The following is a 19,636-nucleotide window of genomic DNA, read 5'->3' as shown; positions in this document are numbered from 1 at the left end:
AGATCTTTCGAACTTGCGATCGTTATACCTGTTACGCCAAGGTCGATAAAATTCAGAATTTCTCTTTTTTATTGTTGCACTTATATTCTTATAAACTTGCCCCACAACTATCTAACATTTTCTTGCTTCGCTCTCCTGCAGGTTCCGCTCTTTGCTTTTCTTCTATGATGTCATATTAACGCTCTAGGAATGTCGGGAAATGTATTTTGTAGGCCGTGAGAACTACCAAAACGCATGCGCGGAAGCTTAAGGAAGCCACCATTTTGGAAGGAGGCGATTTGAGGTTGTTTGGGCTTTTGGCCTTGCTTTGGTGGGGGTGCGTAGTATCCGTCCCCGCTTGACCTCCGGAATGTTTGGCGAGCGAGTAGCCGATTTGATTTGAGGTTAGTCTGCCGATGCGGATAAGAAAGTTTCTTTGGGAAGAGCGATGCTTAGGAAACCCTCTGAATTGTACAGCCTGAGGGAGAAGAACTGGGCTGGTGGGCAGATGCTTGTTTTCTGTGTGACGCGTGTTGATAGACTGGATATAGCCGCCCGCCTTAGCTAGTCTGGCCCTCTTGGACTACAGCTCCCATTGCTCTTAGCTGTAAGGGCAGTCGCTTTGCCGCGGGGGATGGGACTGGTAGTCCAGAACCTAGGAGTGAGAGAAAGTGTAGGCAAGCCCTTCACTGGGGCTCTGCTTTTTGTATCTGAGCTGTCACTCGTCGCATGAGGAGGTGTAGGATTGACATGCCCGCCCAGTGATGTCGGGGCACCAGATGCATAAAAACAAGGGGAAGCATAGATGGCCTGGCCACAGCTGTCACACGGGCAGATCATTTGGAAGGGGGCTGCCCTCCCAAAATCCGGATCATGAGTCTTAGGTAACACATGGGACCTTTAAGAAAAGGGCAAGGGTAAAATTATATGACCTGGGATCTTAATTCTGAAGTGGCAAGGGCTTTTTTTTTTTTTTTGAAGATTGCTATTGTGTGTTTTTAAAACAAGGTCTATCCGTTTTGTTGTTGTTTGGCCTCAATTTCTTCACAACTTTTTTCCCCCCAAAGCAATTGAAAGTTAACATAGATAGCAAAAGTGTGATAGTGTATACTGTCATTGAAATATAAAAAAGACACCTTGATGCCAAAGCACTTTGTAAACTGAAGAATATGTTTTACCTGTAGGCCCTTTTTCACAACCTCTTACTAATTTTACAATAACATTTTATTATTTAGAAAGTATATTTACATAGAAGAAAATAGGTTGGCTACAATGGGTGTATCCTCAGTTCAGCATGTTTAGCTTCAATCATTGCATGAGTGATGTGATCAAAACATGAAACATATTTGATATAATGTTTTAAATATATGTTATTGTTTTTAAGATGCTTCATGCTGCGTTTAAGTCAAGATATTTTGAAAATCAGGATGTCTCAGTAGTTGAGCCCTCTTCTAAAAGGATGAAATCTACAGAAGAGCCTTATGGTAAATCCTATGATGAATTACAAAGACTTCATGAGGAAATACATATAAAAAAAACTCATTCTGGCTTTATACCATTGTCGCTATCTGATGATGATGATCAAAAGGAGGAAAGAGAAAGAGAAAGAAATGCAGAAGTATTAAATTCATTTAACCAAGAACCTCTTGGTCAAACACCAAGTTCAACAGATCTTTCAAGTTTAGTAAACAAAACTAAAATTAAAGGAAATGAATATTCTTCCGTTACTGACAACAGCAATATAACTCATAATGGAGATAACAATTTCATTAATGAACATAAGAATAAAGGGGAAATGGAACTATACAGCACAAGCAAAGCATTTATTGGGCCCATTTATAAAAGTGAAAGTAATTCTGAACATAAACAAAAGCAAAAGTATATTGAAAACAACTGCCCAAAGAGATCAAATACTATTAATGGTAAAAAGTCTCAGAAAGGAATAGTGCAAGCTATCTCCTGTGATATGCCAAAAATAGAAGATGAATTGTCACAGTTCTACAGGGAAATTGATCAGCTTGAAAGTAATGAAAGTTGTCCAGATACTCATTTACAGGAGACAGAAGCAAATTCACCTTATCCATCTCTGGACTGTAGTAAATCAAATCAAGTAATGTATGTAAAATCTCAAGAATGGTCTCATAAGAGCAATGAGGGACAATATTTTTATAATGAATCAAATAGTTATAGAACTGGCAAAGACATTTGTAATGACCCAAATGGTCACAGAACTGGCATGGAACAACGTGAACATGGAAGAGATGCATGGGAAATCGAACAACCATGTAATAAACAAGATTTTAGATTCTGGAATGATTTTGTACCTCAGTTTAGGCATAGTGGCCCACAGACCCATCCATTTGTAATACCTTACAACCCACCACATCCATTTACTGCTCACTTCAATTTTCAGAACTCTAATTCCTTATCACTTTGTTCAGATGGCTTCAATTCTTCAAATACAGAATTTAAAAAAAATAACATGAACAGTTCAGAACGTGATCAAAGTAATCCATACAGTAATCACTTGAATATTCCTAGTATGAATATAATCAGAAATGAATGTAGTGGACCCAACGGATATATGTTTAATGTTTTCTGTGAAACCCAAGCAAATTGGAAAAACAGTAAAGCTCACAATTTTGAGGAGTCAAATAATGTTCCCCAGCAGCATCCTCAGGACAAATCATATGAGTTTAAAAAGCGACTTTTAATGTTAAGAGGACTTCCAGGCTCTGGAAAGACAACCTTATCTCAGTAAGTGAATCATGACTTTATTTTAAGAATGAAATAGAAGTAATTTATTTCATAGACTTCCTCTTTTCTACTGCTGCTTCCTTTTAATCTTTTCCCCCTCTATTTCTTATTCCCTCTATCTCCAGATCGAAATCAGGACTTTTTCAGTAGTTGGCTAATGATCTTAAATTATTCATCAAAATGTACTCTTTAACTTATTGTTTAAGCTCAAATATCAACCCAAGTATTAACATTTTAGAAACAAAAACACCTTGTTTTAACTATTTGAAGATTGTGAACTGGACAATTTCAGATCAACTAGTTCTTCTGTATTTCTTTTTTTTTGTTTAAAATGGAAAAAGTATATGGGAGCATGAACAAATAGATGTGAAAAAAATCTAAAAGATAAGACTCTGTAGTTGCCCTTCAACAAAGCAAAATTTAAAGCTGTTGAAATTATACAGGGTTTTCAGATAACTGGTGTTAGTATTAGGCTTATATAACTTTTAACTTCTAGCTAAGAAAATGGGCCTTTGGACAAACAGTGACTGGATTCCACAAAAGGCCTTTCTGAATCTTACATGTAGATCATGTTTTCTTATTATTAGACTATATTTTAATTATTATTTCATTAATTAGAATATTCTGTAAAATTTAGGAAATAATTTGAATTAAGATAGTATAAATATGTTTTAATGTAATTAGCATACATTCTTTTAATGGTATGTTTTGGGAAGTAGGTCAAAGCGTTTTGTTGAAATATAGGTAACTGAGCTAGAACAAGTGGGATAGTTTCTAAAAGTGTTTTAGAAAGACCATTTTTGAGGACTTCTTAGAAATGTTTGTATTAATAATTTTTAGCTTAGTCTGCATGAGATATGTATTTACCTGAATTTAAACTATTAATGTACTTTGGCTATTTATTGCTTATCTTTGTGGAGCCTAAATTTTTTAAAAATATTGATGGATGGATAAAAGGATCCTTCTGAATAATGATGATTAGTAGATTTTAAAGTAATTTTGCTGATTTTTCTTAAAATCAATATAAATGATACCTTTTGGTTTAAAAACAGAAAATAATTATTAGTATTCTTTGGGATAGTTTCTTTCCACATGAAATTGGAAGATAGATAAGACAGCATAAATATATAATCAAGTAATTAAGTTATCTGTTATGGAATTGAATTAAATTCTTTCTAGAAATATCATTTATGAATGGATTATTCTTCAGGGGGAAATAGGTAGTAAAAAATTAGATTTGGGAACTGTCGTAGTCCTAAGATGTATGTCAAAAATGTATTGGAAATGGTTTAGTATAAGATTTTCTGGTTTTTTTAGCATAAAATTTCAGTATAAGATTTTCTGTTTTTCCAAACCATCATTTGACTGTGTGATAATACACTTCCTTTTTATTCCTTTGACAGTATTCTCCGTGGTCAGAGTTATAATGGCATTGTATTCAGTACTGATGATTACTTCCATCAGATCAATGGTTGTTGGAGCTATAATGTTTCTCAGCTTGGTACTGCTCATGAGTGGAATCAAAATCGAGGTGTGAAAATATGTTAATGTAGAAACATTTACAATGAAATATGCACTTAAATTGGTATTATAAATCTCCAAGAGTTTGTTACAGATTCATTGGTATATGCAATACTATCCCCATAAACAGTAAGAAATTTGAATTTTTAGCATGGTTCCTTACTATTTTTCTCTTTTATGGGAAGTATTGGTAAATGGAACCTGTCTTGGGCCTATTTTTTCTATAAGTACAGACAAATCTAAAATGTTACGGGTAAAGGCAAACCAAGTTAAGCTTACTACTTTTTCCCTGCAGATTATACTTTTCAACATGATCTATAATTTTCTATATGAATAATCACTTGACCATTCATATATAAATGCAGATTTGGGACATCTTTGGATATTAATGGGAAGGGTGAGGCAATGTAGACGATAACTATACAGAAGATATAACAGCTATCAAAACAATAGAATAGAATAGAATAGAATAGAATAGAATAGAATAGAATAGAATAGAATAGAATAGAATAGAATACCTTTATTGTCATTGCATTCCATGAATACAATGAAATTTGAAAGCTACTCCAGCACAGTGCCCCAAACACCACATCACAATCACACTACAGAGTATTTAAAAATTAAAATAATTATAATAATAATAGGACTAAATCACAAATGCACTGTTTGATTCAAGACAATTACTGCCTTGGAAAAGAAACTGTTTCTCAATCTATTAGTCCTCATTTTAAGACGCCTATAACGCCTCCCTGATGGTAACAGTTCGAAATATAATGTCCAGGATGAGAACGGTCTGTGGAGATTTTTAGTGCTCTAGAGAGGAGTCTGGTCTCTGCAATCTCTTCAAAAGAAGAAAGAGAGCAACCAATGATTTTTTGTGCTGTGTTTATAACTCTCTGGAGCATCTTTTTATCCACTACAGAGCATCCAACATACCACACCGTTATACAGTATGCCAAAATGCTCTCAATGGATGTTCGATCTTATATTAATTAATTAATTAATTGTAGTCTTCAGAATTTAAGAAGAGTTAAATCAAGTCAGTGACTAGTCTAGTCTCCCATTCTGTGCCAGTGCATAATCAACCGGACATATTCAAACAAGAATAGGGAGATGATAGGTCTCTTCAACTTTTATTCTCTCAGGAGGTTTTCAAAAGATTAACTATTTTAGCTGCCATTTATCTAATTGAATTGTTATGTATTGCAGCAAAAGAAGCAATGGATCTAGGAAGATCCCCAATTATTATAGACAACACAAATACACAAGCTTGGGAAATGAAGCCTTATGTGAAAGCGGTAAATAAAGCAGCCACTTTTCTGTCTTAATATATAAATCTAATTTCTGTAAATGTATTAATCATTTTGTCATACATTTCATCATGTATTAACTATGTCTTATGAACTATATAAATTTCATAAAACAAAAGTTTTACTGGAATAAAAATTATGTTAAATGTGCTGAAATTGAAGTACAATCTTATACATGCCCTCTTAAAATAAATCCTATTATATATAATAGGACTTATTTCCAATTTGGTATATACATACAGGATTGCAGACAAGATCAGAAAAAGTATTATCTGATGTTCCTTTTATAACTGTATTTCTTGTTTGCTTAGGCTCTAGAAAAAGGCTACCATGTGGAATTTCATGAACCAGACACATGGTGGAAGTTTAATCCTGAAGAACTAGAAAAGTAAGACTTAAATTATGCTTCACTCATTTGAAAAAAAAAAATGTATGAAACTTCTCTTTAATACTTCTCATTTCCATTATTGTCCTTACGTATGCAACTTGAAACTTTTGAAATTTTTTGTATAAACTTGAAATTATCTTTGTCCCTGCTCCAAGGCTAATTTCTAGGCTTTGTGAAATAGAACCACATGGTGTGCTTTCCCTTGGATAGTTTATTTTTAATTATGCTGATGCTTGTAATTAGTAAGATGGATGAGTTCAGTTACAGTGACAATGGTAGCAATGGATGCATTTTTGGAAGTTAGGATCACGGTAGAGAAAATTTGTCTATATGATTTCTAAGAGTCAATACCAACTTCTTGGTGTACAGTCATATAACTACAGTTCCCTTTTACGCTCATAGAGTTTCATTCACAATCTCTTGTTATTCAGTTGTCCTGATCCACAAATTTCCTAGGATTTGCAGGCTACATATAAGTCCTATCTGTGACCTGCCCCAGAGGTCCATTCAAGTACTATAAATCCAATATATCAGTTGTACCTTGTGCCAGGATACTTGGCAGCAGTTAAAGGAAATGAAGAAATATATCAGTGTAAAAATAAATAAGTAAATATGCCAAACTGTTCAAGAAACTATGTAGCAGCAGCCTCCAACAAAAAATACTAAGTTTATGCCTCTCTTGATCTCTTCATTTTGTCTACTTAAAAAAAAATCCTTGTTGGTACCTGCCTATTTGTTTTTAGGATACTTACAAATATGCAGAAATTGTGAGATTTTAATACATTTGTTTTAAATGAGAAACATCCACAATTAAACTATATATTTAAGACAGATAAAATGCTGCTACTTTTCTTGAACGTCTTTTACGCTCAAAATCACTGATCAATTGCTATTTTTCCACTTAAATATGTATTAGTCTTGCAATTTTTTTTGAAGAACATAAACTGAAGGCATTCTAGGTGGTATTCCAAGATGATCAGATTTTTATTTGTTTAAATTATTTTCTTTTATAGGAGGAATAAACATGGGGTCAGTCGTGAGAAGATTGTACAAATGCTGGAAAGATATGAATATCAAATCTCGATACCCATTGTCATGAATTCAGTGCTTCCTTTTCATAAAACTTCACAAAGACCATATTTACAAAGAAGAGAGAGGTGGGGAGACTGTTCAGTCTCTTGGAATACTTTTAATACTTTTAAGCGAGGATACATTTAAGGTCAATTTTCTTTATCAGTAATAACTTGCCATTTATATACAATTAGTAGAGTTAAATCTATTGAAAAGACTTAATTCCTTGTTGATCTGTTTTAAATATTCTGTTAATTTCTTTTGTGACTAAAATAGATTTAATGCAGATTAAATACCTTGGAATTATTTATAAAAATGTAAATGTTTAATATTAAAATGTAAAATACTTTCACATTTTATATTTGTACTAATCTTTATTTTATTGAAACTTGTGATAATTACTGATTTTTAGTGCAACTTTTTACTTATACCGCAAACTGCTGAGCAGTTTCTTTTTCTCAATAGAATGGATTTTTAATAAATAACAATAGGGTAACTTTTAATATCGGAATTACATTTGAACAATTCTTTTTTCTACTTTTAGTAGCATTTCAAATTCTGCATATTTATTGATAACAGTTATGTTATTATGAAGCTTATCAATCAAACATTGACATTCAGCTGAGGTTCTTATGTTTCCACTTTCTGATCTGTACAGAATTCTATCTGTGCAAGTTGTAAGTTGAAAAAATGGTAGCAAAATTCTGCAGTTAAAATCTGTGACTTTGAATATCAGCATGCAGCATGTGATTTGTATTCTTACAAATCAGTTCTCAAGAACTTTTTTTATCAAATCCTAAATCCACATTACTATGGTATGTTAAATGTTGTGCCTTTTGATATGGGTACTTAAATTTTCTTACAAAAGAATTAATACATTCAAATATGTTGAAAAAGTGAAATGGACATTAGTTATACCATATTACATTTGTTTAGGATATGATATATGCAATATCCACTTCATGATATTTTTGTGGCTGAATTCACAAAAAGTTTTTTGCTAATGCCATGTAATAAATTGAATACCTCTTTTCTTTTTGCATGGTTTTGTACTACTGCTTCAGAAATCCAGTCTCAATTGAATTGAGTATTTCACCAAGCTCCATTTCTGCATGAAACCTTTGGAAGTTAAAGAGTAGCATGACCTGTAGAAAAAGTTCCTACAAGTTATTAAGAACTATTGGTAAAAATAATTTGGCTTTCATGACTAGATTTTTTTTTAAAAAAGAACTTATGCAGGGCCCAATACCTATGCTCAGTGATGAAATCTGAAAAAGTAAAGACATTTATTAAAGCAGAAGCCTGAAATATAATTTAAACGTACTCCTCCATAATATTTCTAGATAATCAAATTATTAATGGAAATATTCACTTCATCTCTCGTGCCTACTAGGCTGACATGTTTATGAATCTACTGACTCAACATTACAAAAAACTTTTACTTATATTGTATGATTTTGTATGAAACCTTCAGCCTTCACCAGGATGTCCACATGATGGAATAATGGTTCCATTATACTTTGCTCTTTGACAGTGAATTCAAATGTAGGGTAAGTAGATCATTCTACACCTACAGAACTCTTACGATAACTTCACCTATGAGCTCACACTTCCAAATGTTCATCAAGGACCATGTTGGCTGGGAAGGGAAATGAAATCAACGCATCTCTAGGGCACCCAGGTTGATGAAAGTTACCTCATAATGTGGATGGAATCTTTACTAGTCAGTAGTTAAGTGATTTTTTTTTTCAACAGTCATTCGAAAACCCCAAATTTCTTTAACTCCATGGCAATGTTATCTACTGAAGTGCAGTTTTGATCAATTATTTTTCTCTACAACTCTACTTTTTCTACTTTTTTATTATTTATCATAAGTTTCTACAAACATACAAACATGACTTTCTGTTTCATGTGTTTCTTTTTCTTTTAAAACATAAGCACATAGAGGATTGAAGAATCATGCAGATGAGATTCAAAGTCCAGATTGAATTCTGGATATTTATTAATTTTTGTGTGTCCTAATCTTTAATGTATTGAAAAATATGCATGTAATTACTACTAAATAGAAATAATTAAAAGATATTTTGCATAATGTACTGCTTAATTGTTTGCTCCATTGCCATTTCCTTTAAGTAGAAGAGATTCTTGTAAAAATTAAGTTCAGTAACTTTAATATATTAAACTTTGCATTTAACAGTGTGTGCTTATAACTATTAATCAGTGCATCAGTATTTTGCAAGTTAATAGTACATATTTTGTCATTAGTAATATGAGAATATTGTCCTTGTTCATCTCAGCATAATTATGTAGCTGATCATGATATGCAGAAACCTAGGAGATAATATTGAGGCAAAGATTCGGGAATGATTACCTAAACAAAAAGGACAAAGGCATTCCTTAAGGCTAGAAAGGAGATAACATTAAGAAGAAACTTGGCTCTTTCCTGACTGACTGGGGAGCAAGGGGAGGAGAAACTCTTATCAAACTTGCAGGATTCTATTGCTATATAGTCTATCTCCATAAAATGCAACTCTAGTATTACTGTGTTTTCTGATCTGGTCTACCACAAAAGCCTCATATGATATGGAGGTGGCTTTTCCTTTCAGCAGTAGACGTTATTTGTCTCCAATTCTGTACTTATTCCTTATAGCAGACAACGAGCACCATTTTTTCTACTTTTGTATTAATCATCATCTTGTTGCCACAAAAGTGAAAGCAAGGCAAGTTTTCACCTTTATGTCAGTTTGAACAAATTGGATTGTTGTGTATACGTATGTACATATGGTAGTAAATAAACAAGTGATTGTAGATAATAATTTATATAACAGTGATTAATATGTTCTCTATCAGGTAAGTATGATTTTTATTAACAGTGATTAATAATGCAGTCCTATACATGTTCATTCAGAACTAAATCCCATGGTAGTCATTAAGAGGAGGTTAATTTCTCTATAAATTACAATATAAATATTAGGTCTTAATATTGCCAATACCCACTATGTGTGATACAAGGTTTTGGATTTTGAACAGAGAGAAAATGCAATTAACATATGTGGCAGAATAAAGTGCTAAGAACTTCCTGCTACTAGGAAGATCATAAATAGAAAATGCTAGTTTTGAATTACTCCCTACACACAAATGCTAGATAAGGTAAAGCAGTTCTAAATTTATTTTCAACCCATGCCCCACTGGGTCATCATTTCAGAGATACTTGCTTGCCTAAAGAGAAACGGAATGACCAAGGGTGGGCAAAATGTAGTGGGATCAGGAGTGACTTCCTGATGGCTTCCCCATTGAGTTTCGTTGACGGAATCTGGCAGGAAGCATCAGAGATCTTTCCTTCCCTATCCTACCCTACCCAACAAGCAGGTAAGTGGCTGTAGTTTGGTGGGGGAGTGGGCGATTACAAGACAGAATGTTGAAAACAAGAGATCATGTAACCACAGCGGCAGCCCAGCAGTGCAACAGCAACCAGTAGCACTAAGCAGCTACAACTTTTTAAAATTTCATTCCCCCAGCAGTCTTGGGTCCCAGATTTTGAACACATTCTGTAAATTAGTCCATTTGAAGTCTCTTGGTTCAAAAATTGTTGCGCTATGATACACTGTTTCGTCTAGTTTAAAGTCATGATAGACAATTTTAGTAATACATAAATTTTACCCTCTTCTGTTGTAAGTTTGGATCTATCTCCTTGGTATATATTTTCATAAGACTGCAAATAGACTTCTGGGTTCTATTCATATGAAGGAGTGAACAGTTGATTGGAATCTTGATTTTGCTTTTCCCCAGAGAGACTACACAGAGACAGACACAGCCATAAATACTGTGTGTCTCATAGTTTAGTATATACTGTAGCTTTTAACAGTGCACAAGAATTTCTTACTGTGACAAATTTGCAATAAAAATTCTGACACAAAAAATCAAGTAGAGAAGGGAAATCGGGAATAAATACAGGATTTAAATTTAATTGACTGAAGAAAAGAAGAACCATGCTAGATGAGACCTAATGCCATTCTGTCAACATTTCTGTTCCATAGTGTCCATGCATAAGTAGTTCAGTTACGGAATTCTTTATGAATGGATGCATAAATTAGCAAGTTGATGTTAGCTAACATATTTTATGTGTTTTGTCCTTCATTTAGGAATTATCCATAAACAATTTGAGAATGAGATGAGGTGAGGTCAAATAATATTAATAAAAAAATTGTGCTAGAGGATGAAAATTATTCATTACTCTTTCAGTTTTAAAGCAACATCCTCCTAGTTATTATGTATCTTTTCAGGGTAAAATGTCATTTCAAAATGGCACACGAGTAAAATTATGAAATGAAATAAACAATGTAAATTAACTTTTTTTTTCTCCAGACAGAAATATACATTGATGTAAATGATATTCTATGGATTTTAGTAGAACTTAAATATATGGATGAGTTTCATATTTCAGTTGAAAGCAGATTGAAGCAGTTTGGACTTTGATGCCTATTTTAAAAATACCATCTTACACATAATGAAACCATAATCAGAGAGGATTTTTTCTTATGTCTTCCGTAACTAACTAGAAAAAAGTCATGAATTCTATATTACAACTTGAATACATCTTTTGTACTACTATTTTCTGGTTACAAATGCCTTCTCATGTAAAATGCCTTCTCATGTAAACGTGCGTGCGTGTGTGTGTGTGTATGTGTACGTGTGTTTATGTGTATGTGTAATGTTTCATGCTGGTGAACATATCATTCCAACACAATACCCTGGTCTGTTTTTAAGTTTGATTATCAGTACTTTCTGCTCTTATTATCTAAGATTTAAGTACAAAATATTTTCTGTGGAAATTTTGAATATTTAGAAAAATGTTATGAAGCTGTTGATGTGATGAAAGTTGGATCACTCCATAACTGTCTTGAGATGCTCCATGTGTTAGTCATTATGTGCATGTCTGCCGCTAAGAGCATTCTGAATAATTCGTTCATATTTAGTTCTTTATTCTATTTAGGGAACTGGTTGTAAAGAGGAAACACAGATTACACAAGATAAAACAAAAAAAGAAACGAAGGAAGAACAGAAAAATAAAAAATGCTGATATTACATCAGTGGACATAAGATCAGATGGACACTTAATTCCAAATGATGGGGATTTATCACAAAGTGAGCAAGAAAATTCAGAAGACAATGGACAATCAGAATTAGTGATTGGCTATTCAGATGAAGCTAAAATTGATAGTGAGAATGGCTCAATGAAGTATAATCATGTACAGCTTTCTGAATTGCAAAAAAAGGAATTCCTTGATTCTGTTGTGGTAAATTCAGCGTCTTTAAAGAAGTCACTAAAAGCAGATATTACTGAAGATGTGTCACTATCAATTACTCTAAATGAAAATATAGCTGGCCAATTATCCAACTGTCATTTATCGAATGGGATCAAAAGCATATCGCTTGCAGAAAGTGACAGTAACACTTTAGATTATTATCAAAATTCATTTCAACAATCAGATCAAAATGATGCAAAAAAAATTATTGTATTGACTGATAAAGAAAACAAAAATACATCTGCTGAAAACTTGGTCCAAAGAAACCAAATGTTAAGCAATGAAGAGGAAACAACTCTTCCACATCCACATGGAACTTCAGAAAGTAATGAAATGAATTCCTGGGCTTTCTTTTCCTTTGATTTGATTGATGAACAATTTCAGATCAAGACAGAAAAAAAAGAATCGTGTTTGACTTGGCCTGAGGATCTATCTAAAATCATGTTTGAGCAAAGATCAAAAAAGGTCAAAATGCTTAAGAAGATGCTTTCAGATGCAACAACAGAAATAACTGATTATAATTCTAGTAAAGAATTGGTGAAAGAAAACAGTGTAAGACTCCTGCCTGAAAATAGTGATACAACAAATAGCCCTTTGTCATTGCTGATGGAAAATAAGATACGTGATAATGCTAGTGAATTTGTCAGAGAAAGTGGAAAGAAAGCCAGTTTCACAACTAATGGGTGTATATTAGCTTTATCAAATAAAAAAGAGAAACATAAAAGGATCTTCAAATTGGCCCCAAACTTTGATTTACCATGGCATATTCCTCCTAAAAATAATCAGAAAGTGCTAAACAATATAGATACAGAGAAAGAAGACATTTCAAATGAAGAAATTATAGAAAAGAACAAACAATGCTGTGAACTTCAAGCATCCAATTACAATGCAGTAGTTGAATTTTCTGATTTTGATGTGGAAGTTCCCTTACAAAATGGTTCCAAACAACTTGCAGAAGAATCTGTGACTATTCCAACAAAAGAATCTGATACTCCAATTCATGAACATGCTTTTGTTTCCTGTAAAGCTCCCTCACCAATTGAACAAGAATTGTTTGAATGTGATGAAACAATAGAAATTAAAGAAAAGAAAAAGATACCTCCAGATACTTCAACTACTCAGCCAGATATTTTGCATTCAATTAAACTAATTACTGAATGCCTTACAAACACTATGGCTGAACCTTTTGAAAATATGGAAGTGATTAATGAACGTGAACAAAAAGTACATTCTCCGATCAAAGATGTTCAAGATTCCCCATATACAAAATCCAGTAATTGGGAGCTTCCTTTATCACTAAGATTTGTACTTCAACTCGTAGAACTTTTCGGTTCTCCAGGAGTTCCATTAGGTAATTATTAGCTAAAATAAAGTTGAGAAAAGTGTAGAATTTCATATAGTTGAATTTTAAAAAATTATTTAGCAATTTAAACTTTAGCATGCAATTTAGTATTCATTGCCTTTTTATACAGAAGTTAATTTTATTGCTTACTTTGGGGGTAAAAATGCCAGGTTCAAAAAACTGAAAATTCCATTATGATGTTAATGATTAGTATATATCCTCATGAAGAATAACCTCATAAAAATCATGTGATTAATTTTAGATTTCAGGCTTGCCAATTTTCAATTTAATTTATTTTCTGTGTAATTATTTTGCATGTTTCTTATCATGTCCACTAAATGGGCACATCAGTTCCACATTTGCTGAAGCAATGCCATAGTTCTTTTTTTTCAAACATTTAGTTCAAGTGAGAAGCTTGATATTTTAAAAATATTCCAGCCCTTGATGCCTTTTCTCTTTGAAAATGTTTTATAGATATGGCAGAACTATTCAAACTATGTTAGAAGTGTTTTGCTTATAGGAACAACGTCAACATTTTCACAATTTTGTTGATATTCCTTATTCTAGTCACAGTATTATTCAAATTGTCACTACAATGACAACAAATTAATTTTGTCAGTTAGCAATGCTAGAACTTTTAAATGAGACTCTAGATTTTTTCCATGTAGCTTTACAAAGAATACCACATAACACCTCTAGCTTATTAATCTTTTTATAATAACGTAAACATATGGCCCATCTCATATCATGTTGCTACAACATATACACTGTGAAAATTAAGCCATTGTGTTGAATGAATCTTTGGCTTCTACTTTAAAATTCAATTTACTACAGCTGGATCAACTGCTCCTTGGCTGAGAGTGAAAACACCTACCTAGTGCTACCCCCGAGATGCCATCTTGCAGTTGCCTAACTCAACTTTCTTAATCCAGTGAGCAACATTCAAAGTCACAGCTGAGTTCTAGTCTAGCTGCCATCCATTCCCTCTGACAATAATCCCCATTTTATCTTAAAAAAACAGTTCCCAAATGTATTCATCATTTCATCCAAAGTGGAATGGCAATAGAAGAAACCGGTCTATAAAAGCAACTGAGCCAAAACCATGATCACCATTAATGCAACACTATTCTTGCTATTGAGGTGAATTGCAGTTGATTGCTCTTTCCAATCCATTACTTTACATGAAAGGGCTCATAGAGCCTTAAAAACTAATTGTCTCTGTCCAAAGGAAACTGCCAGAAGAACTCCAACTGTTTGTTTTAGAATGGAATATGCTGCCAAATTCCAAATGGTTCTGGTGGCTTCCAAAAAAATCTAAACATAAAAAAAATCTCACACACAGTTGGCCGGCTACTATTCCCATGAAGGAAAACCCCATGAAGAATGCATCTTTTTTCACTCTCTCCTTGCTTGAATCTATCAATAACTGCTTGTTAAATTTATATCTACCTTACTCATCCAAGTTGTCTTTCCCATATCCATTTAGATATTATGGTTCATAATTTTTCTGATTTTTTTCTTTAATTACACTTTCTCCTTACTGCACTGTATCTGTTGCAGTAAATTTAGTATGTAATTATGTTATGGTAAAGGACAAACCATAGTTCAAAGACTGGATTCAGACTGTTTTGAGTTGTTAAGTGAATCTGGCTTCCCCATTGACTTTGTTCAACAGAAGATTGCAAAAGGTGGTCTCGAGACCTCGAGAAACTGCAACTGTCATAAATATGAACCAGTTGACAAGCATCTGAATTTTGATCACATGATCATGGGGAATGCTGCAAAGGTCATAACTATGAAAAATGGTCATAACGTCACATTTTTCAGTGCCATTGTAACTTTGAACAGTCACTAAATGAACTCTTGTGAGTTGAGGACTATCTGTATTTCATATTTGACTGCTGCAATTATTGTATTTTTCACTCCATAACACGCACTTCCCTCCCCACAAAAAAGTGGGTGAAAAGGTCTGTGCGTCTTATGGAGTGAGTATTGCGTCACAGACCATGAATTATATTACCTCAGGGATCCCCAACAGTGGACCGGTGCTGGTCCTTTGGTGAATAGCAGCCAGGCTGCAGTGGTGGGGTCCTTTTAGGGTGCTGAACCCCATCTCATCTGTCTTTATTATTGCCTGCCTCTTCTGTCTCTTTTCCGCAGTGCAGGAATCAGTGCAGAGCTGGCACATGAGAGGACACCTATCTCTGGTCCTCTCAGGCTCTGCCACATTTTTTTTTCTTGTTTTCCTCCTCTAAACCTAGGGGTGTCTTATGGTCCTGTGCATTTTGTGGAGCAAAAAATATGGTATATTGTAACAAATGTTTTTTTATCATGGATTACATACCTTCCTTCATGCAGTTGTTCCAATACATCTAGTATATAAACTAATGACCAATTAAAAAATAAATCACTGCGTATTTCATTTTCATTGCTCCCAATATAATATCTCAAAAACTTTCTAGTTTTCATTTCATTCAGCATGAGATCCAATTTTAAGTTAATAAGCCTTAAGTAAAAAAGTGATATGTGCAAGTGTGAATCAAGCTTTAATAGCTCAGTTATCTTGTATATTCAACATATGCCATTAATTGTAGCATCATAATTAAATAACTAATGTGCTCTTAGGTTAGTACTACCTACAATCAAATGATTGTCACATCTATTTTATGTAAACTTCAAACCTATGAGTAGATTAAAAACACTTTGTGTGATCTTGTTTTGTAGGTAGTTTATTACCAGATGATTATGTAGTTCCTCTTGACTGGGCAATATCAAAGGAGATCTATCTACAGTGGAAGACATCTGTGGAGGTATGTCCATTACTCCCCTGTATATTATACAAAATAATTGATGGCTCTTAGTCATCTGTAAATTATACCTAGTAATTTATGCAATGATACACAGCAGTTATTAGACAATAGCAATAGCACTTAGACTTATATACCACTTCATAGTGCTTTACAGGCTTCTTTAAGTGGTTTACAGAGTTAGCATATTGCCCCTAACAATCTGTGTCCTCAGTTTACTAACTTCAGAATGATGGAAAGTTGAGTCAACCTTCAGCTGGACAGGATCGAAGGAATCAAACTCCTGGCAAAGTGAGCAAAGTTAGCCTGCAATACTGCATTCTAATCAGTGCGCCAACACAGCTCATATCAAAATGGATGTGAAGTTCGAACAAGCATTGCTGTCAGGTGTTAAAGAACAGATTTTTTTTTTCCTGTAGAAAAGAAATATAAGATACATGTACCATTTCCCTTTATATTTTATTGCAGAAGAAACAGGAAAGTAACCAATTGAAAGAGAATTCCTTGCTCGGTGAGTGACTTTTTAGTCTGATTTATAACCAGCAACCAGCAATTGGTCATAATACAACATTGTACTAAGGTTAAAGTGGCGATACTGCACCCATGTGTAGAGTCAGATAAGCAAGCAACCATAGATTCATGCTGGGAACTGGGAACCCTGTCCTGCTCGTTCTGATGAAAGATTCTGACCAGTGCAGAAACAAAGGCATGTAAAATCCTTACGCTGTTTTATACTGTCTCTTTATCTGTAGTTGCTGCAGCTGCTCTCCAGGATTCAAATAAGGATGGTCAAGAAAGAAAATCTTCAGAAATGCCTTTGGAAGAACCATCATTGCTCTGAAAAATTGTTTCAAGCTATATATCCAAGCAATAATGCTAGCTACTCTGAGATTTTTATTTAAAAACAATCAACCTTTTTTGCAGAAAGGTAATTTCTTTCTTTGATTTGATTCTGTTAGCTCAAAGCTTTGACCTGTTCTGAATATGAAATTCATAAACCAGACCCCCATCAAGTGAACATGGCTGCTTCTGGTTTTGCTAGTCTCGATTGTTGAGGTGAACTTTGCATTGTAGAAGAAATGATGGGATAAAGACAAAATGAATGGAATGGTTTGTTTTAGAATATTACCAAGATTAAAAAGTAGCTTACAAAGAGAAGATCAATATTATTACTGAGGCAATAGCAGGCTCATATATTTTTTAAACCATAATTGCTGAAGATGTGTATTATTTATACTGATTACCCATAGTTGAGTGTGAAAATCCTCTAGCATCCTACCACTCTGTTAAAGAGGACCATTGTATTACTTTAGTTTTTGATTCCTCCATCCTGTTTGTTCTCTGTAGGCTATTTCCAACCAAACTGCCACAACTTCCTTTACAACACCAGTGTGCAATCTTTTCCACACCAAGGGCACTTTTAACTTATCAGTGGCATAACAGAGGCTGAATGTGAAAAGTAGGTAGTATGAAAAAGAGTAGGTGAATCTGGGATTGAATCTAAATTAGATTAGTTTACATTTTATTGTAATTTAGATTAATTATATTCAGTTAATATTATTCCTGATGTATTTATTTTCCCTCTTCCATCCCATTTTAAAAATGCAGTTTTTTTAAAACTGCCTAAAACAAAATTTTAAATTGTCCAAAACTAGAGAGGTTTAAGCAGTCATACCACAAAGCTTCCAAGGACCATATGCAATGTGAGGACTGAAGTCCTGTACCTGTACAGCATAACAAAAGTGAAGTAATACTTAACTGTCTCCTGAATAAAAAGAACTGTTTCTACTATCTCCTTCAAATTTCTTTCTTCTGATTCTTGGTTTAACTGCTCATATTTATCCAAAATTTTGCTGAGATAATTGGTTATCTTTTTGATTCCAATATGTCCTACTTAGACAACTGCAATAGTAGTTAGTGTCCTTCAGGATCTTACACAGATGTCTTTCCTTACCTTCAAATTCCTCCATGACCACCCTTTTTATCTCTTTACTCATACAGGTAGTCCTCACTTAATGACTGGTCACTTCATGATCATTCAAATTTATGATATACCTCCCCCCATCAAACGGTACTAACAACCAGTCATCCCCGGTCACATGGTTGCATTTTTGGCATTTGGCTCACATTTATGGCATCCCATGGCCATGTGACCAGTCTATGAAGTTTTTGCCAGAAACGGGTGTTTACTTGCAGTTTCTGACAAAAAACACTAATTGTTGACACCACAAAAAAATGTCATAAAATCGGATTGGTCATGTGCTGGCCTTTTTAACAATTGACACAACTTACTAATTCTGAACTCCATTGAGTCGAGGATCATCTGTATCTGGTTGCATCCCTATCCACTATCCTCCATTGTTAGGACCGTAAGATCCTTCTTTTGTTTTTTGTTATGCTGTATGTTTGGAACTTCTTGGAATATTGCCATGATGATATCTATTTTATTTTCTATTTCAGAACCAATCTTTTAATTAAACCCTAAATTGTCATGCAATACTCCCTAAACCTCAGCTTGTGACAGTGAAACAACCACATTTTTGTTTCTCTCTGAAACCCGCTTTCTTTGTGTTGAATTTTAAATTAAGTTCTTGCATAACTTTAAAATGTCTTAACACTATTTAAATATTTTATGATCAGAGCATAACATTTGGCTATAAGTTAAGTTCTTCTGTGCAAAGCAGATGCAAGAAAGATAATTATGCAGAGGGAAAGGTTATTTAACAAAAGTACTATTATAATGTGGAGATATGCATTAATTAGTTAAAAATAGCTAAATTTTTGTTTGCAACTAAAACATAAAATTATAAACCTTAATAAAATGTGATGTCAATTTTATTTTATTTAATTGCAATTGTTAATATATGAATTATAGTTTGGGTAGCTAAGATAGTTGTAAGACTTTAATACCTAGGTTTGATCTTTCACTATTTTTTCATTATTATTATATTACAGAATGTGCTTGCTTTTTGGCTTTTCTTTGGGTGGACTCAAATTAACAACCATCTAGAATAAAAGTAAACAACAGGAATCAGCAAAAGTACAAAGCATCAAACTTTTTGAATCCCTATCTAAGTCACCTGCTGCTTTTGAATTTCATTTTCAAATAAAATTGTGAAGAGTGATTGTCATTGTTAAAAGGACAAAGTGAAATA

The 19,636-nt window shown here is 33.5% G+C and overlaps 1 protein-coding gene across 2 annotated transcripts; it reads left to right on the top strand.

Moving 5' to 3' along the window:
• The first annotated feature begins 238 nt into the window (after positions 1 to 238).
• On the top strand, positions 239 to 19,521 carry LOC113441653 (uncharacterized). Of its 2 annotated transcripts, XR_015744290.1 has the most exons (11): positions 239 to 383; positions 1,364 to 2,736; positions 4,140 to 4,267; positions 5,467 to 5,555; positions 5,879 to 5,955; positions 6,969 to 7,112; positions 12,020 to 13,683; positions 16,399 to 16,484; positions 16,950 to 16,992; positions 17,234 to 17,409; positions 19,437 to 19,521. XR_015744290.1 is itself a non-coding variant. In XM_087937238.1 (10 exons), exons 2-10 carry the CDS (start codon positions 1,364 to 1,366, stop codon positions 17,320 to 17,322), a joined length of 3,693 nt encoding a protein of 1,230 aa, XP_087793364.1. In that variant the 5' UTR covers positions 239 to 383; the 3' UTR covers positions 17,323 to 17,580. The 2 variants fall into 2 exon arrangements, 1 of the variants encoding a protein (XP_087793364.1); XM_087937238.1 differs by lacking the exon at positions 19,437 to 19,521 and having other exon boundaries at positions 17,234 to 17,580.
• Positions 19,522 to 19,636: the final 115 nt, after the last annotated feature.

This window comes from Pseudonaja textilis, chromosome 7 (assembly GCF_049901715.1).
Source record: "Pseudonaja textilis isolate UNSWEBS1 chromosome 7, rPseTex1.2, whole genome shotgun sequence".
Lineage (NCBI taxonomy): Eukaryota > Metazoa > Chordata > Lepidosauria > Squamata > Elapidae > Pseudonaja > Pseudonaja textilis.
The sequence above is the reverse complement of the archived record's forward strand: the minus strand, read 5'-3'. Positions and strand labels throughout refer to the sequence as shown.

Excerpts from the sequence above, each read along its gene's own strand:
- LOC113441653 (XM_087937238.1), top strand. The coding sequence starts at position 1,364 with ATGCTTCATGCTGCGTTTAAGTCAAGATATTTTGAAAATCAGGATGTC. Across the intron at positions 5,556-5,878 it reads TGAAGCCTTATGTGAAAGCG|GCTCTAGAAAAAGGCTACCA; the intron begins GTAAATAAAGCA and ends TTGTTTGCTTAG. Across the intron at positions 16,993-17,233 it reads GAAAGAGAATTCCTTGCTCG|TTGCTGCAGCTGCTCTCCAG; the intron begins GTGAGTGACTTT and ends CTTTATCTGTAG.